Source organism: Sipha flava, unplaced genomic scaffold (genome assembly GCF_003268045.1).
Source record: "Sipha flava isolate LNK unplaced genomic scaffold, YSA_version1 213_pilon_pilon, whole genome shotgun sequence".
In the NCBI taxonomy this organism is placed as follows: Eukaryota; Metazoa; Arthropoda; class Insecta; order Hemiptera; family Aphididae; genus Sipha; species Sipha flava.
In genome coordinates this window covers 607446-633063 of record NW_020272828.1, presented here as the reverse complement: position 1 = coordinate 633063, position 25618 = coordinate 607446, and the positions used below count along the sequence as shown (strand labels likewise).

The 25618-nt window shown below is 29.1% G+C and overlaps 5 protein-coding genes across 7 annotated transcripts in view; 2 read left to right on the top strand and 3 right to left on the bottom strand.

Moving 5' to 3' along the window:
* Positions 1 to 154: 154 nt before the first annotated feature.
* On the bottom strand, positions 155 to 5240 carry LOC112682891 (inositol monophosphatase 1-like). Its single transcript, XM_025553656.1, has 6 exons — positions 4935 to 5240; positions 1227 to 1360; positions 891 to 1150; positions 726 to 831; positions 493 to 644; positions 155 to 420 (listed from the first exon to the last, which is right to left on the bottom strand). The coding sequence occupies exons 1-6, from the start codon at positions 5016 to 5018 to the stop codon at positions 314 to 316; spliced, it is 843 nt and encodes a 280-aa protein (XP_025409441.1). The 5' UTR covers positions 5019 to 5240; the 3' UTR covers positions 155 to 313.
* Positions 5241 to 6866: 1626 nt separating this feature from the next.
* Positions 6867 to 12485, top strand: LOC112682862. Of its 2 annotated transcripts, none has more exons than XM_025553614.1 (11): positions 6867 to 7680; positions 9767 to 9902; positions 9994 to 10089; positions 10171 to 10476; positions 10535 to 10624; positions 10699 to 11007; positions 11092 to 11250; positions 11341 to 11637; positions 11718 to 11996; positions 12055 to 12247; positions 12305 to 12485. In XM_025553614.1, exons 2-11 carry the CDS (start codon positions 9782 to 9784, stop codon positions 12459 to 12461), a joined length of 2007 nt encoding a protein of 668 aa, XP_025409399.1. In that variant the 5' UTR covers positions 6867 to 7680; positions 9767 to 9781; the 3' UTR covers positions 12462 to 12485. The 2 variants fall into 2 exon arrangements, with proteins under 2 accessions (XP_025409399.1, XP_025409400.1); XM_025553615.1 differs by lacking the exon at positions 6867 to 7680 and adding an exon at positions 7779 to 7980.
* A 21-nt stretch (positions 12486 to 12506) lies between these two features.
* On the bottom strand, positions 12507 to 19645 carry LOC112682864 (protein ALP1-like). Its single transcript, XM_025553617.1, has 7 exons — positions 19146 to 19645; positions 17709 to 17843; positions 14006 to 14253; positions 13611 to 13732; positions 13272 to 13536; positions 12884 to 13200; positions 12507 to 12795 (listed from the first exon to the last, which is right to left on the bottom strand). Exons 1-7 carry the CDS (start codon positions 19222 to 19224, stop codon positions 12591 to 12593), a joined length of 1371 nt encoding a protein of 456 aa, XP_025409402.1. The 5' UTR covers positions 19225 to 19645; the 3' UTR covers positions 12507 to 12590.
* Positions 16193 to 17714, bottom strand: LOC112682863 (ubiquitin carboxyl-terminal hydrolase 22-like). The gene has a single exon (XM_025553616.1). It carries the CDS (start codon positions 17658 to 17660, stop codon positions 16209 to 16211), a length of 1452 nt encoding a protein of 483 aa, XP_025409401.1. The 5' UTR covers positions 17661 to 17714; the 3' UTR covers positions 16193 to 16208.
* A 517-nt stretch (positions 19646 to 20162) lies between the features above and the next one.
* The window catches only part of LOC112682866 (neurocalcin homolog), a 91432-nt gene continuing 85976 nt past the window's right edge, over positions 20163 to 25618 (top strand). Inside the window, exon 1 of one of the 2 annotated variants that reach the window (XM_025553622.1) lies at positions 20163 to 20674. The gene's annotated coding sequence lies outside the window, so the exon portion shown is untranslated. The remainder of the gene's footprint in view (positions 20675 to 25618) is intronic. The other variant, XM_025553621.1, reaches the window with a different exon arrangement.

Below are 25618 nucleotides of genomic sequence, written 5' to 3'. Positions count from 1 at the left end.
AATTATTTTTTATATTTATATTTATAAATATTATTTATTACCTAATATTTTTTTTATGTGAACTAAACTACATTTATACAAAATTGTTTCACATAATATTAAAATTATTAAAAATCACATTTCTTAACTTATTCAAGCATAACAGTATGGTTGGTTAATTTTATCACACTGAAACAATGGTCCATGGTATACTCATAAATAATTAACAACGACAACTATTACAATGTAATGAAATATTCACACATGCGTTTAGAAGTTTCTAACCAATAATTTTTACTGTATAATTATTTAAATAAAATTTTTTTAAAAATGTTTAATCATGTTCTGGATAATACTGCTGCAAGTTTGGATACACTTCATTGGCAATCTCTATTGAAGATGAACCCAATACTCTTCGTTTCATCAAATCAAATTCTTTACCTAGAGATAATATTTTATTTTTAACGCATATATATTGTTTTATTTTATAACTATAAATAGAATATCACTTACCAGCTGGATCCATCACAGAACCTCCAGCCTCTCTAATTATAATATCACCTGCAGCCATATCCCAAGCATGAATACCCATTTCTACATACAAATCTATAGCTCCTCTAGCAACTTGAGCTAAATTCCAAGCAGCTGAACCAGCAGCACGAATGCTAGAATATTTTTATGAATATAAAATCAATTAAATTAAGCTACTCTATAGTTTCAAAGGTATTCTTTTGTTAAAATTTTACCCATGGGCATGTTTTGCCAAATAATTAATGTTGTGGGCTACAATGCTTCTGAAGTCTTCATCTCTGGATGAACCAAATTCTACAGCAACCAAAGCATCACTCAAATCTAAAAAAAAATAATAATGTTTTACTTCCAAGACAGGCCTACAGTCTTGAACTACTTACTTTTTACTCCACTAACTTTGATAGGTTCATCATTTAGAAATGCTCCTTCGCCTTTGATTGCTCGGAAAAACATGTCTAAGACAGGATTGAAGATAACTCCTAACTTAACTTCTCCGCCAACAGCCAAACCAATAGATATGCAAACATTTGGATAGCTATGCACAAAATTTGTGGTGCCGTCCACTGGATCAATGATCCAAGTTGGAGCCGATGTCAGTTTTTCTTTAATGCCCGCAGCAAATGATTCCTCACCAATAAACCTTATGTTTTAAAATATTTTTATTTTTATTAGTAAATATATATATATATATATAATATAAGTTTTATCCGGTATACTTATGATTAGGATATTTTTGTTTAATCCCTTCAATTAGTAACTTTTCTACTTCTTGATCAGTTTCTGTGACAAAATCAATAGAAGTAGCTTTAGTCTCAATTGTTTTCTTCTGATTGATTCGAGATTTGATAATCTAGAAATAAATACAATATAGTTAATAATGTTGGTACAAATAAAGCTACTAAGAAGATAAAGTATAACACTTGGATATACACTATAATTACAATGTATTCAGTGGAATTTTTTAAGATAAGCAAATTGTTTCTCTAAATTAACTCACTCCCATGGCTTTATAGAAATCATTTTAACAAGTAATAATTTATTTAAAAATATCTGGTGGTTATAACAAAAAAAATAAAAAATAACAAATTTAAATAATACAATTTTTTTACAAATAATAAATTATGAGTAATTTTTAATTAAATACCTAACTGAAGGGGAAAAGTAACAGAAAAATAAATTATATAAAATTTCTATCATTCAATTGAATAAAAATTACAACATTTTTTCTTGAACACAATTTTTTATTTACCATTACAGAGTAACTAAAAAACAGAATTTAATTATCATTATTAGCATAGGAAATATAGTACCTAATAAATGCTGCCAAATGACAGTACACCTTGTGAATAATTCTTAGAAAATTTAACAATATTATTCACATAAATCATTGTTAATTGTAAATATGTTATATATATTTATGTAATAAAATAATATTTATATAATATATACTTTTGTTTATAATAGACTTTATATAAAATAGTTACAGTTATATAAATTTAGATAACTCAAAAACTTTGTAAGTGGTAGTCTCCATAAATATATTAAATAATTATTTCACAGAAGTTTAATGAGACAGTAGAAAAAATAAATTTAAAATATAAACAATCATGATGGATACACTTTAAAAGAAAAATTAATTAATTAACAATTTGGTCAATTTTTCACTAGTAGTGAATCACTACAAATGAAAAAACCTCAAAGAAAACTATTAACCATTCACTTTTTTTTTTATTATACATAATTTATATGATTCTGTTATTTGTATACTATTCTGCATAAACAAAAATAATAATTAAAATAATTAATTTTACTAATTTATAATTAAAATAATAATTTCCGTTACCATATAAATTAATACATAGACAAATTTAAATACTATCTAAGAGAAATTTACAATGATAGAAATATGTATATATGCCTTGCCTTATGATAAATAAAAATTGTTTATATAAGCCTTTGAATTGAATATTTTTTCATGATAACAACATATACTAAATAGTTAAGCAACTAAGAAAAAATAATTAAATTACGTTTTCATTAAAAGTAATGTATGTAACGATAAAAGCATAAAATGAACTATGTAAATTACATACTATTACGTAATTAACATTTGAATTTTTAAGAATATGATTTTACAGTTCAAAATTTAAATTGAGATTTAAATAAATATTATAATTAATAATATATTAAATAAATATATAATATATGATGTAATATAATATTTAATATATATTAATATATTAAATATATTTAATATATTAATATATTATAATTAATATTATAATTTACATTTATATAAATGTAAATACATTTATATATTTTTTACCATCGTTAAGGGGAAAACCAGATTGTAATAAACAAATACAACTAAATCCAAATGTAGAAGTTTTTAAATTGGGAAAACTTTGAAATTATTCAATAGCCATTAGTTTTACATAATTACTGAATATACTGTAGTATTTTGACATTAATTAAAACTTTCAGAAAACATGATACCTATTTAAATTATAAAATAAAAAAACCACAGATGCTCACGCTATTTATAAATAAAAGCAGAGAACTATTATTCAACTTGATAAAACCAATTATTGTTCTAATCTTGTTCTCATATAGCAATTACCAAGCATAATAAAAACTTTAAAATTACGTTCTTTATTTGTTTTTTATGTATTACATTTTCTGAACCAAGTAACCAAAAATTGACCAGAAATTGATTGTAAATATAAATAAAAAAAAAGATATAAGGTAAACGATGAAAGTTTTATACACGCGTCATGTGGCATAGAATATATGTATAATCGGTTATATGTGTACAAACGTGGATGGATTGCAGAGTATTTTTTAGAATCGACAATTTCTACGGTAATTGCCCAACCGTTCCTGCTGGAATGATATTTTAGAAGAAATTTAAATATCGCATTATCTATAGAAGTAGGTACAACTACGATCTAACTAACAATACTCGATCTTTCCGGTCTGAAATAATCAGAATCAATCTCAAGAAAAATCATATAATATACGATACTAATGTTTTTTAATTAATTATCTAAATTATATGTTAAAATACTAAGAGTGTTTGAAATTTAGTATTTTAAAGCATTTTTACAAAACAACATTGTAAACCAAACAGTTAATTAGTTAATGAGCGATAAAATATAAAGTTATACGGTGTATGGATAAATTCCAATACATCACTAATTATTACTAATACCATGTGTCTCAAACTACGATCGGTGAAATATTTGTAAATGGAAGCTTCCAAAGCTAATTGATAACGTACAGATTTGAGTTTAATCTTTTAATTCTGTTACATTAGCAATCGGACAGGAAAAAAAGCTCAAATAGTTCCGAATTATCCACGAATAAAACATTTCCTATAGTTGATATCCGATCTATATCTACATGGACCCCTACGAATTACTCTCGATCGACCAAAACACGGACGGTAACAACGTTAAATTGCACCAACAGTATGAGATTTCAAATACCGTTGGATGCGTATTATGCTTAGAATCGTCCGGAAAGGACATATCTACAAATACCGTGTGCTGAATATAGATAATCCGTCGGCCGGGGACTGAAGAGTTAGCGTGCTCTCGAATAACTTATTTCAAAAGTGTTTATCGCATAAACAATCGCAATCAGGTGCGGATCTAGAAATGAAAAAAAAAGGGGGGCTAATAAAGTGAGTTACTGAAATCATGTGCTACGCACATAAGCAAAACTACGGGTCAGGCCAGTCAGGCATGGCCTAACCTAATACTAACGAAAAATATGTATATATTATATGTTTTAATAATTATTTAGGCATTATAAATAATATATTTATACATGTAAACGTATAAATTAGTACGTTTCATATAATACTATAATATAATATGGTATGTAGGTACAATTGGTGCAAATAAGGATTATAATAGAACATACCTAATAAATCTGTTATATGTATTCGAATAATCGGTTATATTATTTGTTGTTTAATTTAGACATTTGACGTTTATCGTATAATTATATTATAGGAAATAATAGTGTCTAATAAAAGTGTCTAGTTTCGCCTATGGCTGCGCATATCGATTTGTACGAAGTTTTTCTTACGTCTAATTTTTTTTAAATATTTTGAGTACCTACGTCCGATATAGATCTACCTATTGTGTAAGGGAGGCTACCCTTCCCCCTTGTATCCGCACCTGATTGCAATCACGAAATCGAACAAGTCACGTTGGGGGTTCGTGAACGGGTTGAGAACGGGTTTCAGCAGTCGCAAAATCGACCTGACCCGACGAACACATCATACGAATGAACACCCATCACTTGTAACATTTTCCCAAACCTAAAGGCCAGTGACTCCGGTAATAATAACTCATGAACGACTTCGGACCGGTTATGCGGATCGCGATTTTCAGTAGCCCTCCCGGGGGTTTTACCTTTCCGGCGTGTCGCGAGAGTCGCGTGATCAGGTCCAGGCACTCGTGCAAGTTCACGGCTTGGTGGGCGGCACAGGAGGACATGGTGTACGTCTTCGGGTCGCAGGATTCGGTAAAAGTTTGCTCGGCGACTGGCGAAACACAATTATAACGAACGACGAGCGTTGACTGACCGTTTCGGTGATACACCGATTAACGTTGGACCGACGGACTGATAACGGGCAGGACGACTAACAGCTGTTCCGGTGTTAACGGCGCCTGTGACGATCCTTTAATTCATGATAACAATACGATGTACAATGTATAACTGCATCGCAGCTCGGCGAATTGGCCGCTGCGCGCGTCTTCTCTTATCATACAGTTATCACTGCGCAAATTGTTGTCATCACAACAGATTTTGTATCATAAATATTTGGCGAAAACGTCAAGATCATATGTACGTTCCGCTAGCAATATTTGATAAGACAAACCAAGGGCTCCTAAAATCTGTTGCTGATTGTCAATTTGTTCGATGTGGTTAATTTTAAGCCATTATTTTCTAGAAGAGACGAAAAAATATCTGTTGTAGTAATTTTTTTCTCATATTCCACAAACACTTTTTCTCGTACACGAGACTGATTAATTTATCGGAATCCATGATTCAAATAAATTAATATATTAATAAATTGTATAATAATTGTAAAATATCAAATTTGCTAATCTCAATCACGTCAAAATAGACGCAGTTCGCACGAAAAAATCATACTTGTTTGAACGCTCAACTGTTTCTGACAATATCGTGTATGTTTTGACGTGATCGTCGCTGCCAATGTACACATTCTCATTGGAAAATACTTTGTTTGGATGAATTCGTCAGAACACATTTTCGTCAGAATTCGCATCCATAGTAACCATAGCCTAATAGAAAAACCGTTGAGAAATTCAAAAAAATTACAATCCAACAAATATTCAAGATCGAAAACATACCCCTAAGTTGTTAATAGGATAACGTTTTCTAGGAGAAATGTTGATGACATTTCTTACAAATCACAGTTATGAATTGACTGATCGGATCTAAAAGCAGCAAGTATGTGCAATGCAGTGCCGGTCCGGGCCCGCGCTCGAGTTATTCATTAATATCGACGAAAATGAAGACTGTACCCGTAGTAGATGTTGCACTTAAGTAGCCACCTTATAAGTCCCTGTAACTTTATTATTTGTATTACTATGTTAAAATAAAATAAATATACGTGGTGCCCCGCAAAGTTGTGCACTGGGCCCTAAAACCCATCGGTACGTCCATTGAACTATAACGAACCAATGATCCATTAACTAGTTTATAAGTCCGCGATATGGTTTAACGGTTAAATGGTTCGGACTCGTACGAACAGCGCGTAATCGGTGCGTGACTTGTACCCAAAACGAACGACGGGGCGGAATCGTTTCGGAAGAACAGATTCGTTCATGAACGACCCATCGCTGTAATATCACAGATCACATCTAATGCAATGCCGAACGGGTTGACGACGTGCGCTGTTACGCGACCGTTGTTTCCATACCGATAGTATCGTTTCAGTTCGCCTGCAACCAGTGGCGTATTTTCAATTTTTACTGGGGGGGGGGTCCACAGTTTATACATAATTAATATAAACTATATATTATATTGTAATAGTTACGTCCTTATGCAGTTTTTGGAGGAAGTTGAACTAAATATATAATGTAATAATCGTAGTCTTATGTAATATTATATATATATGTACCTATATATTGTATTTAGCATTATATATTATAAAGTATTGTTATAAAATAAATTCCAGTTGTCTCGGTTTTTCGGTCAACTCCTCTATCACTTCATCAACAGTAATTTCAACTTCCCTGTGAATGTTTAACTTGGCCAATTCTGCAAATATGTAAGAATATTGTTGTTAATTTTTTATTTTTTGGAGAGGTTCTGGGAGGGGGGTCCAGTACCCCTGGACCCCTCCCCCCGTAAATACGCCATGCCCGCAACGGATATCGCGGCCCCACTGGCACGGTGGTGCGGGTGACATTTCATTAAACTGGCGCTGAACCGCAGGGCGCCGTTGTACAAGGGTGGTCGAACAATTTGCCATTGAAATGATGATAATCGCGTCGCCCACTCCGGCCGCGCAACGAAACGCGATTCGATCGATTCCCCGCGTTCAAATCGGTACCGTTCGCAGGCGAATCACAGAACGGATCGTCCGTTCTGCGCGACGAATTCCGCGTGGCACAAGTGTGCGAGCGACCGAATGACGTTGCTCTTCCGCCATCTTGGTCGACAACGTCCTCGGTAAGTGTTCCCGCAACGATAGCAACGTCGACGCAGCATCGTGAAACGTATATCCCATATGGTGATACTCGAGCCGGGCGAAATCCGTCTTCGCGTCAATTAACCGAAATTCCATTGGTCTTGTGCCGCGCAAACATCAGTGGCACTCGCCGGTGGACCGCGAGCGTTTCGGACTTGCGTCGCGCGGCCCGTGGAGGAAACGGTCGTGATAAGACCCGGGCCGTTTCGCCGCCATCGCGGGCAACGTTACGGTACGTTGTGTTCACGACGGCAATCCGACGCGGTCCGTTCGTCTCGTCGCTGCCACCGTCCGTCGTGCCGGTGCACGTTCGATTGGACCCCGGGCCGAACCAGACGATCCGTTCCGGATTTCGTTGCACGTCCGCCGAGACGCCGTGCGCGTCGTGCCAATCTCGCCGAGAACTCGTCGTATTCGTCCCGTTGTGCACCGTAGTAAGTACACCGTTACGTCGCGCTCGGCCCGTCCGACAATGATAATAGTAATAATAATAAATGCTGATCTTGTCATTATTACCGTTCCGTCCGTCGAGTTGTTATCTGATTTCGTTCGGAAACCCTAGCTGCGAACTCTCATCCAACGTCGTTTATGCTAAAACAATGTTGTGCACACCACTGTTAACGCCCATTGGTGTATGAGCAGGGTCTGCGGTTTTAAACATTTTGTTCCGAAGAACGTTTGATTTAAACGCGTTCAAAATAAAATGTGCTCTACCTACACGATGTTTAACACATGTTTTTTTTTTTTTTTTTGATTATCTTAAAACTTTAAAGAAAAATACACATATTGTTTTATCACCATTGGCTTATCTTCTATTAATAATTTAACAGTTGGATTACTATATCATTATTATTATTATAATTATGAAAGTTTTATTTAAATGGTTAATACAAGTTAACCAATTTCATAAACATTCACTAAATGTGTTCACATATTCATAGCAGTATACTATACCAATAGTGAAATAAATTACATTTCATAGGATATATTTTTAAGTTAATCAATAATCATATTGTTGACTATTTTGTTAGTTACTATTGATCGAAAAAAAAAAAATTTCTTGTTTTAAACATGCTTAAAATAATGTAAAAATTGTTTTGTACACAAATACTGTGTATAAGTTCAGAGCTTAATCGAAAACTAACATACTGTACTAAGTATTTCACCACTAGGCTTATGGTCTGATTGTCTGTTAAATTCAACGCAAGGGGATCCCTGTTATAATGTAGCACAGGAAGTGGTGCGTACACTGGTGCTAGAAAAGTGTTCATATCTACATGATTTAATTAATTTTTATCCATGGTTTAGGTATTCAGAATATCATTGTTTAATTTTCCAATTTCTCTTGAAGACTAAAAATAATAGTACATGAGTACACGAAAAATGTAAATCGTAGCACCATTTCCCAAATATTTGAAAGATATTAAACATTAAATTATTTTTAGGATGATTTAGACTTAGTTTTTTTTTCGTTATTATATATAGTATATATAAACTGCTTATAATCATTTGTTTGTAAATGCAGTGTATTTTAGTTGATTAGAATTTATTTGTATATGTTTTTATAATCGCAATTATTATTTAATATTGGATATATCAATTTTAAAGATAATATTTATATAACAATTTATTGTAAAGTAATTTTTACATACCAATGTAAAATCACTGAAGAATTATAATTAGTTAAATAGGATATCTTTTATTTTATCATGGCAGCTTCAAAAAATAAATAAAAAAAGATGTTAATTTTTTATTTGATAAATGATCTTAATACATTTTCATTATTAACAAATAATTTCATATTTTCTTATTGCAATTGGTATTGATTGTAAATTAATATTTTTAATGATTTTAACATTTAATGTAAATGGTATTTTAATAAGTATTTATTTTAAATAAAAAAATTCAAGTATTATAAATGTATTTTATAACTTTATTGATTAAGTTTAAATGTAAATGACATTTATTGTTAACTTTTTTTTCCTTTTCGGGTTGACTAAATCATTTTCTGATTTATTAAAACATATTAAATTATCTACTTTCAAAGAATATTAGATAGCGATTTGTAATACCTTAATCATTGATTATATATATATATATATATATATATATACATATACACATATTAAATATATACTTTTTATATTGTTAATTTATGTATATATATCAGGGACGGATCTAGGGGGGGGGAGGAAATTGGGGATTTATCCCCGGGCGTAACATTTTAGAGGGTGTAATTTTTGTAATTATTAACAACTAATTTGATATTTTTAACTTCGTTAAATACTGATATTAGGTTAAAATTCAATAAGTACGATTATATATTGATTATAAGAAAACAATTTATTTGAGTATTTGTTTATTAGTCTATGGATAGGGCGTAATTTTAACATTTTTACCCGGGCGTAAAAATTCCTAGTTCCATCTCTGATATATATATATTCATATTATGATCAGTGCCTTAATTTTACAGAATATCTCAACAATTTATGAGAAAAGTGATTTATTAACTTTTTCTAGATATTAATTAAAATCATGCCAAACAAATCAACAGATTTACTTCAACATTCTTATGCAATTATGGTCAATGATGACGCAGAGTACCAACCATTAACCATCACTGAAGATACCATGTTAAATGATGATTATGAACCTGGTAATTTATTTAAAATTTTACATTTAAAAATAACAATGGTCAAAAGAAAAGAAGTAAAGTTTTTACCTTTCATAATTATATTTATTTTTAGATGTATTGAATGGTCAAGAAGATAACTTTGATTCATATGAAAATAATGAAGTGCAAGAGATTTATGAAACAGATATAAACATTGAACCACCTAACCGTATGTTATACATAACATATATATTTTTAAATAAATAAAAGATAATGGAATCATTCAATTTATTTTTATTTACAATTCCAGACACATGGAGTAATCATGGAATACGTTACTTAATTTATTGCTGGAGTCGATTGAGAGAACAGTTTACCAACTGCCCGGATAAAAAACAGAAAACAATAATATGGCAAAATGTATCTGAACGTATGGTTGAATATGGCTATTATTTTGATACTCTTGCTTGTGAAACAAAATGGCGTGAACTTAAAAAAACTTACATGTACTATAAATCACATATTACTAAAAAAGATGGTTATAAAAATAAAAAAGTTTGGCCTTTTTACTGTGATATGGAAAAGGCAATTAATGGGATTCCTTATGAAATTTCTGGTATAACATACGTATAATAATATTGATCTTTTATTTTTTATACATTTTTTTTTTATAGATTTAAAAGAAGACAACAGTTTAAAAGAATGTGCACAGGAATATTGTATTTCAACTTTGGAGGAATATCCAACTGTTAATACATCAAATAGTAAATAAAATATTATTGATCGTTAATCAAAATATTAATTGTTAAGTATTATATTTTGTATTTATATAATTTAGTTATTGAAAAAGATGTTGATAAATGGACTATTGATTCGACCAGGGAATTAATTAGACTGTATGGTGAATACAGAAATAAATTTTCTTCAGTCAACCAAGGTGGAAAACATTTACTGTGGGAAGAAATTTCACAACAATTTTCACAGTTAGGGTATCAATATTCGTCTAATGCATGTAATGATAAATGGCGTAATTTAAAAATGACTTTTAAGAAAAATAAACAAAGAGCATTAAAATATGGAGTGGAACATGTTAAATGGTATTATTATAAAGAAATGGACAATATTTTAAAAAATATGACTGAAGAAAGTAGGTAGATTTTTTTTTTTTAAATTAAATATACAGTTTATTTAAATAATTTATACCAATTTATTTTCACTTAATGTAATTAAGTTAAACCAGAAATGAATAATATTATCACAGTATCTATAATTGATGAAAATGGACTTGAGGATGAAAAAAAAGAAAGTGAAAATTATAATTATGATGATAATTTTCAAGCAGATCATAATATTATTAAAAATGATAATAACGATGGCGAAGACAACACAGGTAATTCTTCAAAATATAAATTATACTATTGTATGTAATTTAAACAACCTTATTTATAAGTACTTACTTTAAGAATTTTTATGTGTTTAGGTACAGAGATTTGGACAGAAGCTGCCACTAAATGTTTAATAGAGTTATGGGGTCTTTACCGTACACGTTTTCTAATGGCTGCTCAAGGAAAAAAACGTTTATTGTGGAATGAAATTAGTGATCAGTTACGTCAAAGAGGTCACAACTATTCTGGTTTGGTATGTGATCGTAAATGGCGTCTCTTAAAAGCTAATTATTTTAAGAGAAAAGAAAAGTACAAAAAATTAGGAGTTAATTGTGTGAAATGGCAATATTATTATGATTTAGATAGAATACTTGGTGTACCTGCTGAAACTAGTAAGATGTTATATTATGATCTTCAAATACTATTGGGTTATAATAAAGTAACAAATACATTTCTATCTTAATATTTTTAGTTACCTGGAGCATGGATTCAACTATGTGTTTGATTGATTGTTTTGATCAATATAAAGAGAAGTTTATGAAAGCAGCCAATGGGGAAAAAGTTTTGATTTGGGAAAAAATATCTGGAGAAATGGCTCAAAATGGTTTTAATTACTCCCCCAGAGCTTGTGATAATAAGTGGCGTACATTGAAGAATCGCTATAATAAAAACAAAACTAGAATGCGCTCCTCCAAAGGAAATTCAAGAGTGGTTTGGGTATATTACAATAAAATTGATTCAATATTTAGAGGTAATAATAAATATTTACTTAAAAAATGTTTATATAATTATATTTTTTTGAACTTCAGAAATCTACAAAACCAAAAATCCAAAAAATAATGAAACTTCTCACAGTGATTTAAATGACACAAAACATGAAAATGATGAGTTGGATGAACAGAACTGTAAACAAAATTCAAAACCTTGTTGTTCTATTCAACCAGAAGTAATTACTGAATTAAAAGAAGTGTTTATTTTAAGAAATAAGGAATTCGATCAAAGGTAATTGCAAGCTTTTAAATTAATTAATTTTCTCATGTATTTTTTTGATGTTACTAGGTTAAAAGAAATGGAAGATAATCTGGATAGAAGAGGAAAAGAGTTTAAAGAGTTTCAACAGCAAACATTAGAAGCTTTGAAGAGATCAAATGAATTAGAAACCAAGAAATTGACACTGCTGGAAAAATTAGTTTCTAAACTTCCTCACGCTATGTAATAAATATTACCATTTGTTTTAAAATCAGTTAATTTATTTTAATCGTGTACATAAATATTTATTGTTATTTTTAATTACATTTACTCTTTTTATAGTTGAGGCTTAACATGACTCATGTTCTTTAAATAATCATTTAGTGGTTTCAAAACTTAATTTGTTGCATATTTCGCGACGTTTTCGTACACTAAACTCATCATAATAATCACATTTAAATGTACAGCACTCGTATGGTGGATAATTGACATCATCATTATTGCCCAAACATATATTGTGTAAGCAACAAGCCGCAAATATGAGTATGGCAAACTTTTCTTGTCCCCATAAGTCCAAGCACCTATTATTTATTACAAATACAAAAAAAAATGATACACTGGTAAAATATATGAATTATTATATTTTATGATGAAAAATTAGATACATACATCAGTCTTTTGAATCGTCCAATGAGTTTGCCAAATGTTAATTTTATGATGTTCAATGGTACCTTTATGGCATCATTATATACATTTTGGGATTCTGTATTATATACATCATCAGAAAAAGGGGTCATTAGATTGGGTAGCAGAGGATAACAGCAAGGCCCAACAATATGAGTATCATTATTTGGAAACAGTGTATTTGGATTATTGAGGATCACTTCAGCAAGTGGACTTTCTAAAAATGTTGTTGTGGTAACAGAAGATTTGAGCAAATAACTGGTGAAGACATTATAAAACTGATACTTGCTGTTGCACACACACTATAAATAAAATAAATATTTATTTAAAGTCCAAGCATGAAAATAATATATTTATTTAAATATACTTTTACCTGAATTGCTATAGAAGATCCACTTTTAGTTTGTTTGGATGGGTTGGCTGTACAGGTTTTTTTTAAGTCTACTGTACCAATAACACCAAGTATACCAGGAAATCGATTCCCAGATATTTCATTAAAGGCTTGTATTTCAATATTAGCTTGTTGATCTATCGGCCAATAAATAAGTTCACTCATACGTTTAAATAATGCATTTGTGACATCATTTACACACTTGTGAGCTGTACTAATGGCAATATTAAACTTTGAACCTATATCCCTAGACAAGAAAACAATTTTGAAAATATGTAACATATATACAATAATTGTATTGTTATATATATTGATACATACTTGTAACTCTTAACAGTTCCTAAGTAAGACAAAGTAACTAGCAATTGTTTTTCAACATCTATTTCAGATCTTTTGTATGTCATATTCTTTCCAAATTCTTGCATCAAATGAAAACATATGATCTGAGAATGATGATAAAACATTATAATTCTGGCATAACACTAGTAATTATAAAAACATTTTATAGTAAAACCTGTTTTAGACGGAATTTGGATCGACAAATTCATATTGGATTGAAATTGTATTTATAGTATGGTTTGTAAATCCTTTACAATTGCACAAAAAAATAGTAAATATTATGTTGGACAAAGTAGAATTAAATCAAAACAAAAAATTACTTTGTTTCCAAGTTATTCCGTCTAAAGAAAGTTTTCATTGTATTTCTGATTATTTACTTGAAATGAACTTCTTGTGACAAAAAATTGTTCTTTGAAATTAGATTCTTCTAGTTCTGATGATTGTAAAATAAACTGACTAACAGACAACAGTGCATCATTGTTTTTTTCCTCCGATACGTTTTTGATCTTTGAAGATGAGAATAATTGACTATCATTAAAGCCCAAGCATGCTAATGAAAAATTTGCTTCCAATTGTGTATTTATTACTTTAGCATGTAAGACTGTGTTAAGTAATTTTGTGGTGTCTAGAAAACATTAAAACTAAATAATTAGTATAACATATACATGGCTATAACCAATATAAATAACAAAGCAATTTATTTAGTACCTAGTTATAATTTTATGTTGGATGTTGATAACAAATCGCACTGTAAACCCAAGTGGCAAGTAATGAATGAACACCATTTAGCAAAAACAATGTAACATTAATTAACAAATCAAATTATCCATAAAACCTTTCATATACAATAATACAATGTACAAATGCCTTAATATTGTATTAAAATATTAGAATTGATGAAAAAGGAACTTGTAAAAATAAGATTTCCAGCCAAAATTTAACATAACAAGTTATTGCACATCATGAGAAGATAAAGTAGTATGATAAGGACATTATCCAGAGGGAGTGTGTTCTTGAACAAATCAAAACTGCTCAGTGAACCAATTTTTAGTAATTTCTTACCTACCAATTACATATTACAGTAGTGTTAATGCCAAAATATAATTTATAATTATGAAAAATAAGCTATTATCTTATTCACATAAATGCAATATTATTAAAAATTTTAATAATGGTGAAATTTAATTAAAAAAAGGACACAAAAGGATTTGGTATATAGGATCATCCTAATTTTCCTGTAATTAAACAATTTAGAGTTTTAAAGAATTAATATATGTATTGTGTACATATATTCCAAAACAATTTCAATATGATTATTGTATTATTTTATTAGTCATAACACAAAACACATAACTTAAGATTAAAAAATATTACATTTAATTATTTAGTTCATTTAAGCATTATTTTGTTTTCTATAATTTTGTTGAGCGTTCAATTATAGTATAAATATCACAAATATTTAATAACTTATCTCTAACAAGTAAAATTGCTTATAATAATTATGTATATTTATATACATATATACGACAAGAGCAGCAAATTATATTTTGAAAAAAATATTAATTATTAAGAATGTTACTTTCAGTTTCAATACATGTTTCAGATTTCTTTAAACATTATATATATATATATTATTATTATATAGCTATAACTTAGATTGTAAAATTACATTACTATATCTATGACATTTTATTCCTGTTGAATGATTTTGATTAGATAAGATTAATACACAAGTTTAAAACGGATTCTTCAAATATGATCTATTTTGGATACAGAATCAATAATAAATTTAATATATTATTATCATAAAAGGTTTTAACTACAAAAAATAATTGATAAAATGAATTATATACTAAGAATTAAAATAGAAAAAATTATAATTTAAATTTTTTGTATGGAACATAGACCATTGTCATTATTATATTAAAATTTTATAAATCTATACAAGGTAATTTAGATTCCATTACCCCACTAAATTTTTGATGGATACTCCATTTCTTATTATTTAATTATTGATGGGTTCACCCTAAAAGGATAATTTGTTCTATAGTATACTGAATAATAGAAATAATAAAAAAAAAAAGAGTAGAATTATTAATATTAAAATATACAGGTACCAATAGGCGGTGATGTTGTTTAATATGATAGTGAATAGGAGTAATAATGCATTCTAACATGGTAAATGTAGAAAATAAGTTAATTCCATTTTCCTAAATTTAATTTTGAATGAATTGTATCCACTTCCATAATAAACAATAGTTTTATAAAAAAATTTGTAGAAAAATTGATAAATTATCACAGAAAAATATATATCACATAGGTAGTTTAATTAAAAAAAATACAAATAATATTATAATTAATGATACACGAAAAAATTGAGACCAAGTTTAAAAATAATAATAATAATAAGCAGTAAAAAATAAAATAAAATTTAGTGATTGACCTAAGTTAAAAAAAATTAATTCAAAATGGACACTTATGTGTCAACAAAATAATCATTTATAATATACATTTAAAATCTAAGTAATTTATACTTAATTTAAAAATACATTTATTTTATTTACATATTGCATGCATAATTTATGAATAGTAATTTAAAAATTCTTTGTGGTAAAACAATAGATATGCTGGACTTCTCAATATATCTTCAAATTGTACTAATCTTACAACATTGTCATTGCATTGATACCAACTTCCCTTGTGTCGTATATAAGATAAATAATGTCCCCCATTCAGTAGACCTTCATGGCAAATAACAGCATACAATTTATAGATTGTTTCATAAGTACGAATACACTCATTTATGAAATGATTTCCAGTTTGAGTTTTCTTCTTCATAAATTTAGCCATATTTAATGTTTCTGGGAACTCAACAACAGTAGTAATTTTATTGGAAATGCTATCTGAAGCCTGTCCAAATCTTTTTAAAATAAAGCATAAAACCATTGGCAAATGCTTTAAAGTAAGTTGTTTAGAGGAAAATTGCTTTGTTTGGCAATTTGTGCAATCCAAATCATTTAAAAACTCAATTTGACCAAATTGTTCTAAGCAAGCCATTAATGTTAAATTTGTTGGATACTTTCCTTTTTCATCCATTGAAAAAAATATAGGAATGTCATTGATGATGTCAATCTTAGATGATACATTATTACACTTCTGACAAATAATATCACTTTGCTGGACACCTTTGAATATTTGATGAATAATACACTGACAGTTTTCTAAATGTTTTATATCTTTATCATTTTCATTTTTTATTATTGCTTGGTTGTGTATGATATCCAATATGGCAATGAAACATTCATGTGCATCGTGTTGTAAGGCTGATGCCATGTACCAAGTGTTATCCCAAAATATCATCAATAAATTGTGTAGGCTTATTACACTAACTTTCAATGCATAAGCTTGTTGATAAATTCGACTTATTTCACATATTATACATTGGCTAGGTTCAGTTACAAAAGGACATACATGTTGGTCAGAAAGAATATAATTTCGTAACATAGGTGTATGCATAAGCACCTGTACTACACTATTTAAGAAACATGTATTACCCAAATTAACAAATCCAGGAATTGGTGTATTGTTCTCATATGCAATATTATTACTTGATTGAATTAATTCAATGTATTCCACTGATACAAATTCTCTATACTTCTTAAAACTATAAATCTCCGAATCAAATTCATTCGCTATCGATAGCGTTTCCGTTTCATAAATATAATCATCACAATGACAACAGAACAAATGCCCAGTAACTAGATTCATACCAAAACTATGTTGTGTTTTGTTGAAATGTTCTGTTAAATGTGTGGGACATGCAAAATATACACAAGACAAACATGATGATAATCGAGCACCTTCAAATTCACAATCATGACACACAGCCAGTTTCTTTTTAGCTATTTTGGAACTGTCATATAGACAAGATACAAAATTTGAATAAATAATGCGATAATTACTGATCAATTCCTCATTCTTTTGTTCAACAAAATGTATACAGCCACTAAGTTTAGGTTTTTGTAAAGCCATTTTAGGGTAAGTAATAATGATGGGTAAACTTTTAAATCAATAACTTACTATTGATGTTATCAATTGTCATTGATTGGCCTAGATGCACAAAGTTGAATATATCATTTTTACTTTTTCCCAACTCCAAGCACAAGTATTCATGTAAGAGATTATCAAAATTTTTGTCAGCTGATTTTCTAGAATCTGGAAAAACATAACATTTTTAGAGTCAATTTTAAATTCTAAGACATAGGTGAAAAATTTTTATTTCACTTAAAAACCTTTATTAATAAAACATTTTCTAAATTCACACTTAGAGCAAGTCACAAAATATTTGTGATCACAAGCAGTTTTTAAATAGCTAATTTATAATATGAAGATTTAATAATTTTAATTAGATGTTAAACAATTACCTATTTCTTTTTTATTAATTTAATAATCAGTAAAAACTTTCAGATCAATCAAAGCAGAGGTTTTTTTAATCAAAAAACTTTTAGCCATTCTTAGAAAATTAAAAAAACAATTTAATGCCATTAAACAATATAAAAATTAAAATTTACAAACTCTATGTTCTTAGTATTATAAGTGTTGAACAATGAACTAAAATAAACAATTAATATTTTTAACATATTTGGTATAAAATTATCTTATACTTGATTTTAATTTTAAATGTTCTTTTTCTTATATATTTATTTAAATTATTTTATTTTTGTTTCAATAATTATATACATTTTATAGATTTTATTTTGGCTTTTATTTATATAATAATTAATGTATGAAGTAGACCTAGGTCTCCATATTAATTATCTCAGTACTTCATAAATTATGACAAGTCTAATTTAATATAACTTCAACATATTTATGTTAATGCCTAAATTGTAACAATACTCAAAACATACTCAAATATACTCAAACATACTCTAATTTCTTTGGATTTAAATAATTCTTATGAAAAACCTTAAGAAAAATAAGCACTTAAAAATGGGTAAGGTTATCAAACATATGCCTAATTGATAACAACAAGATCATGAACCTAAAAATTCTAATATAAATGCACACAAATGATATACAATTATTCGATAAATCGTTGAAAGAATAATTAATATTTTGAACCGTTTATTTGGGAAAAAAGGTAGTAAAACCTTTGTCACAAACGAATTGATAAAATTATTAATTTTTTACGAAATTTACCGATTTGGTCATTATACCGACCAGAAGATCGCAGTACACCTAATGTCACAGTTCCAGTTTGTAGGTACATATGTTAATTTACAAAGTAATATAATAAATGTCCATCATAATAATCAGCGTTATTGCACGTGTTACCCCGGTAGGGCCGTAAGATCCCATTAGCATGACGAGCAATAAAACTATACTAGACTACCAAAACCGGACGGTCCAATCGGCGAAACCGAATGCACGCCATTTATTTTACTCACGCGCCGTTCCAGTCGGCCTCGCTTTGGTGGCGCAAGACCAATTGGTCGACGTACACTAGGAACTTACCGGTCGGTTGAGGTTGTCGTTGTTCCAACGGCGTTTCGCCGGTCGTACTTGAGCACGGGTTACCGCCGCAGCCGGACATTACACGGTCGTCGGTGGTGCGCGCGCAGATCAAATAATATACCGCATCACCGGGGTGGAAAAATTAATGGGGGAAAAAAAAAAAAAAACCACTTATGCCGGGATCCTGACCCGGGGGAGAGAAAAGCCCTAACAGTAAACAAACGGCCGCCGGCGACGTGACTGTTATCAGGAAACAGCTGTTCGGTCCGCGTGCCACTGTTGTTATTGTAGATAATTTTTCTCCGTCGTCTGCGTCCACGAACTCGATACGCGCAACGACGTGCAATAATAATAATACGTCATGCGACGGCGAAGAGCGTGAGCGTGTTTACGGACGCCGGTACACGAATCACGCGTTCGACGCGAACGTGTTTGTCCGTATCGCAATGTCGCACGAACGTGAGCGCAGGAGAAGGGGAGGACAAAGGAAGAGAAAGAGGAGCGAACAGCAGTCGTCGTGGTCCGTGGAACGCGGCGGCTGTATGCCAAACCACTGCGTACGTCGGGATTTCGGGAGAGCTGAGTTGCGCGCGCGCATCACCGCAGCACCCGCCGTTGAGTCGGTAGCTGAAGAAAATTAGTTAAAAAAAAAAAAAAATTAAATATTATATATATACACGCGTGAAATTCCACGACCGTGCGAGCCAATGTCCCCAGACCGACGACGACGGGAGAGAGAACGAGTCGGAAAATGTAAGCGACGAAAATATCGTTAGCCACGGGCGATTTATTTTTAAACCAGGACGATACCGCAACCGCCGGCATCGCTCCCGCAGCCCGCGAACGCTTGTGCCACTGCGCGCAACCGCTCCGCACCGTCCACACACCATCGACGGACGGCTGATACCACGGTCACCTCTCCGCCGCCGACCGTACGTGCCGACTGGAGGGGACGACACCGTACGCATTTGTTTTGGTTCGCCGTTTTTTAATCACCCGCCGCCCGTTCAGTGCGCGTATTGTGATAACGGTACGCGATTCGTGTCGAGAGTCTTTCCGATTGTCGCCAGTTGTAGTACTCGTAGTCGGAATTCGAATTAAAATCGAAACGCACATTCGTCGCGCGTGTTTTTTTTTCGCCGTCCGTCGTCGTCGTCGTCGCCGCATCTCCGCGTTTGTCCGCTGCACATCCGTTTCTCTAAATCATATTACCCGTCGCCCGCCAGCGCGCACGGGCAGTCGACGACCGTCGGACACCATCCAGTTCCTCAAAGTCCGTCTCTCTGCGCCTACAGTCTTCCACGGTAATCCCTCCTTCTCCGATGGTATGGTCCCTCCCCAACCCAGACACTCTAGCCCCCTCGGTTGCCATATAGCCGGTTTCATTGTCATAGCGGTTGACATTTGATAAATCCATTGTCATTGAAATGGGTTTTCGTGAATGTGCTTTTGTCACGTTTTCACCGTCACTGCTGACTCTACATCTATGGATGTCCGATTAAGGCAATCAAGTTTAGCTCTTGGAATAGGTATATCGTAGATACGTAGGGTTTCCCACTGATTTACTTATATTATGCGCATCAGAGCAGTTGAAACATTCTTAACATTCTTTTATCTCATAGCATTTGTCTTATACACGATCTAATAGCACTATTTTAACCTTTTATAAGTAGGTAATATAATATTAGATTTTCATTGTATCTTAGTCAATAAATTATTTTTAAGTAATTGATGTATTTCACCATAATCACTAAGCATAAATATTAAGTATTCCATTAGATGTAGAACTATTATTGTTATGTGACTCTTACATGTTTGTAAATAAATTGTGACCTTACCCAATTGATGTTTCAATGGTTTTCTCCCGCTATTTTCATCTAAACTAAAGACAATCACCGAATATGAACACAACGTAAGTATATGTGTCTTGATAACATTAATTCATAAATGTTGTTAAATGTTTTATGTCAATAATATATCATTTATTGTTTCTAACAATGTAATGGATCAATTAAATAAATAGTATGTAATTTGTATTTGCATCATTATTTGTCTTTTATGGTTTGTGAAGTAGCTGTCTTCAGGGGCTTTGGATATTGGCATCAATCGATAAATATATATATATTGCTAATTATACTCATGATATTGTTATAGGTAAACAGTAAAGTTCTTGCCAACAGCACATTAAAACTATATTTTTATTTTAAGCACCATTTATCAACAGCTTGTTGTCATGATCTATGTAACTCTAACCTCAGATGCCTCAATGGAAGAATACCATTTTTATAAAAACATTTTAATTCTTCTGTTTAATTTCTTATAAAATGCTAATACTTCTCTTTCTAACATTTCTAAATTTTACTACATAGAGTCTCGAGAAATGTACAAAATGTAAATATTAAGCTACCACAAATTGTTTGTGTACACAGTTGGCGTTATAGCATGACTAGACCGATTTATACATCTATAGGACAGATGTACTATTAGTTACATAGAATGGCAAATTTAGTACATGTTAATGTATAAATTACCCATAAATATTAAATACCTAGTCATAATGGAAAAATTAAAAAAAAAAAAATTTGCTTCTATTTGAATATTTAACTATTAAATAAGATTTTTTTTCTTTTAATCTATAATTCCTACTAATATAAATTATATGCTTTTCAATTTAAACTAAAATTCATACAGACTTATAAATTTTTATATACACATAGTTTATTATGTGTATTGATTAATAATGATTGCTTAGAGATCCATATTATGATAGTGAAGAGTTCCTGATCTTACAACTGAGCTAAAGGGGTTTTTATGATTTCATGTTCTTGAATAGATGAGCATCAGAAAATTAAACTATCTAACTCATTCTGTTCCTTTACCCATATCATGTAATTGAGAACTTTCTCTTTATGTCAAAATATATTAGAATTAAATTCCTAAGTGTTAAAAAAAATATTAATAAATAGAGTATATAAAGATATTATTATTGATAATAATTTTATATTTATTTTGTAATAATATTATTTATTAATTTCTAGTTCTATACCAGATTCTATACATAATTAATTGTATTTTAAAGAAAATGATTTGTCATCGATTGATGGCAAATAATTATGTACTTTAAATGCTTTGCAATCTAAGTCAAATATTTTTAAAATGTTAGTGTTTGTTTGCTAAAGTGGGATGTTCACAATTTTAGTAACTGTCTTAATTATAATAACTTACCTTGGTTTTGTAACTTAATAATAAATAATTAATTTAATTTATAAGTATTATAAAAAAAAAAAAGAATTAGGTAAAATATTTAAAGTAACTATTAATGTGGTTTTTTTTTTCAAATTATTACTCATTAAAATAAACTTAATTTAATTTTTATAAAAAAAAAATAGCAAACATTAATTTATAAGTTTAATACTTTTAAACAAGTATATACTAAAATAAGTAATACCATTTGGTTGGTAAAATTTTAACTTTTTAAGTACCTTATACTATTACAAAAGAAGTACTTGTTTATTAACTTAGTAAATTCCCAACTTTAGTGCATGCATATTTAAGTATTTTGTTTTTTAAGAGATTCTTGACCATTGAAAAAATAATGATTACATTATTATAATTTACGGTATGTTTCGTATTTTTATGTAGGATTATATTTTTTTATTATATTGTTTTGTTTACTGTAAACTGAAATTCTAGAAATGATATATTTACTATTATTTTTAATTTATGGTAACTTATATTCAGCTTATTACAATTATTGGGTATTTTATTTTATGTAGATTATATGCAATACTATTATTAATACGAGTATTAATCATTATATAATATCCTTATTAAATCATCAATAATTATATGAAATTAATATATTTTTTATTTTTATATAGAATGATGTGCGTCATTAGTCAGACAATAATGAAAAATTGGTGAGTGTTAAATATTTTTTTTTTTAGATTAGATTATTTTATATAAGCTATTAAACGCCTAGCTTATTTTATCTTCATTAAACATACTAAAAATTGTAACATAAAACTAGTACGTTATCGTTGATACAGTTATTCACTAGATAGCGTTGTTTGTACTTACCTATGCAATATTATAATTGTTGCTTTTACCGTAAACACATTTTTATTAAATTTAAAATTAAATAATCATATTAAAAACAACAAAGAATAAAGCTCTTAGGTTGAGTGAGTCTCCAGAGTTGGGTGTAATATATGAATATGTGATTTGATATATGATGAATATGGAATGTTATTGCTGAATTGTTTTTTAAACTAGAAACCATAGTTTTTGGAAAAATGATTCTAATGAAAGAGTTTAGATGGTTCAGTTTATACTACGAAATATGTCTACTTCATTAGAAGAACCTAATTTCTTTATATGTAAGATTGAATTTTAATATTCTAACTTTCGCAAAAAAAAAGTGTATTAAAACTAAGGGGAAATCAATGATTTCATCAAAATTTATAATTAAAAATAAGATTTAAGTTCCGTAGAGAGCGAGAAAGCCGAAGTACCAGGTTTGTAGTTATTAAATTTAAAACGTATTTCATTTTACAATAAGATCCATTCGACGTGTGTTATAATATTGCAAATTTTGAAGAAAATTAGTTTAAAATATCCATAATTACTGCGATAATAATTATATAGTCAATATTATAATTATATAATATGTATATAATATCTATATAAGAGGAAACTAAAAATACGCATATTTGAAAATATTATCACCCAATATTTATGGTTTTTTTTTTCCGATTATTTTTTACGTAATTGTTTTTAAATCATTGGTTAACTTGAGTTTAAAAATCAAATCAAATCTTAGAGTAGCTGAAGTAGACTGGACTTTGGAATATCACTCGTTTTTATTTATAATATGTAAAATGTATTAATATATTATTTTATTGAAATAAAACTTGCTACTGCTATTTTATTGCAGTTTTGAATTTTGCATGAAGATTTATTAAAATTATAATTTTGCTAACGGTACTTGTATTATCTTATCACAAAATCATCATGATTCACAATTTTTGGCATCTTAATATTTATATTTAATTATAATAGGAAAAAAATTAAATTATTGAATCATAAATTTACGATATTTTACATGTTTACAATTATAAAGAGTTATTGTTATAGGTTTATGTATAAATTATAATAGTCGTTGTTTAGAAACAAAAATGCAAGAAAGTACGCGTAAGAATCATAAAATTTTTACTTATTATTACTTCACTATCCATATAGCTCTTATAAATATTATATGTATTATGTAGTGTATAAAACTTACTGATTGTCGACTAGATATACAATATCATACATTTACATTACTATATTGGAAAACCGATTAAAAATATTGATTTTTAAACTTTCAATAAAGCTTAATAACAACAAATTATTCTCATAATAATATATCCAAAATGCTCGAAGAGTGTCTAATTTGATAACACTAAGTTACAATGGAACGTATTACTTTAAAATATTTTATAGTTATATATCTACTAATTATACGTAGATGAGTGATTTCAAATATTTAGAAAAATAGAAGAGAATAGAATAATAAAATGTATAGTAAATCATAATATTAATTTACTTGTTCTTATTAAATCAAGCTATAAAAGTGTATAGGTTAAGGTTATTTATATGTTATTCTTCTTCTTCTTCTCCTTTATCCCAACTATTTGGGTTGGTTAAATTATTTGTATATTATTAACAATTCAATATTATTTATTATAATACTTATTGTAAATATGTACTGCATAAAAAAAATATTTATTCAAAATAAATTATGCGTGAAGTTATAAACTATGTTAAATATTTGTAAAATAATAACTAACTCACTCTAGAGGATAAAATGTAATATATAATTGTATATCATTCTCACATTTTTTAAAATATTTTAATTAAAAGTTTTCTAGTAAAACTTCAAGCATAATTGTAAAACTACGCCAACTTATTCATGTTTGTAATTTTTACCCTTGGCTTTAACGTAACATTTTTTTTTACAATTTTAATTTATTTTATGGTTTCTGTTACATATATAAATATTTATTCATTTAATACATGTAATTAATTTAATTTTTTAAGCTTTGCGCAGAACAAGAATGCATTTGTTTTACATTAAGTTTTTTTTATAGTTATTTGTATGTAATGCCATCTAAAAATCCAAATAACTTCTTCATAGAATTTTTGACTCAAAAACTATAAAATAATATTTTTCAATAATTCTTGAAATTGTCGAAACCTGCCTCTTTAAAAGTTATAAGAATTTAAAAATAAGTTTTTTCCTATTTTTTGAATTTTAGTAGTACTATAGTACCTATAGATTGGTATATAAATTATCTTAGATTATTTTTTTATTCTATTATTAATTATTAGACATAATTTTTTATCAATTAATATTTTTACGAATTTTGAAAAATTTAGAGCCTTATTTATATATTGAAGAAATAAATAAACTATTTTATGTCAAGAAAATA

Coding starts and splice junctions, on each gene's coding strand:
- LOC112682891 (XM_025553656.1), bottom strand. CDS start 5,018: ATGTCCTCCTGTGCCGCCCACCAAGCCGTGAACTTGCACGAGTGCCTG. Junction 1,361..4,934: donor TCTCGCGACACGCCGGAAAG/GTAAAACCCCCG, acceptor ATTTATTTCTAG/ATTATCAAATCTCGAATCAA. Junction 421..492: donor TTCTGTGATGGATCCAGCTG/GTAAGTGATATT, acceptor TATTATCTCTAG/GTAAAGAATTTGATTTGATG.
- LOC112682862 (XM_025553614.1), top strand. CDS start 9,782: ATGCCAAACAAATCAACAGATTTACTTCAACATTCTTATGCAATTATG. Junction 11,638..11,717: donor TGGTGTACCTGCTGAAACTA/GTAAGATGTTAT, acceptor TAATATTTTTAG/TTACCTGGAGCATGGATTCA. Junction 12,248..12,304: donor AATAAGGAATTCGATCAAAG/GTAATTGCAAGC, acceptor TGATGTTACTAG/GTTAAAAGAAATGGAAGATA.
- LOC112682863 (XM_025553616.1), bottom strand. CDS start 17,660: ATGGCTTTACAAAAACCTAAACTTAGTGGCTGTATACATTTTGTTGAA.
- LOC112682864 (XM_025553617.1), bottom strand. CDS start 19,224: ATGTCCGGCTGCGGCGGTAACCCGTGCTCAAGTACGACCGGCGAAACG. Junction 13,201..13,271: donor GATCTTCTATAGCAATTCAG/GTAAAAGTATAT, acceptor TTTTATTTATAG/TGTGTGTGCAACAGCAAGTA. Junction 12,796..12,883: donor GGACGATTCAAAAGACTGAT/GTATGTATCTAA, acceptor AATAAATAATAG/GTGCTTGGACTTATGGGGAC.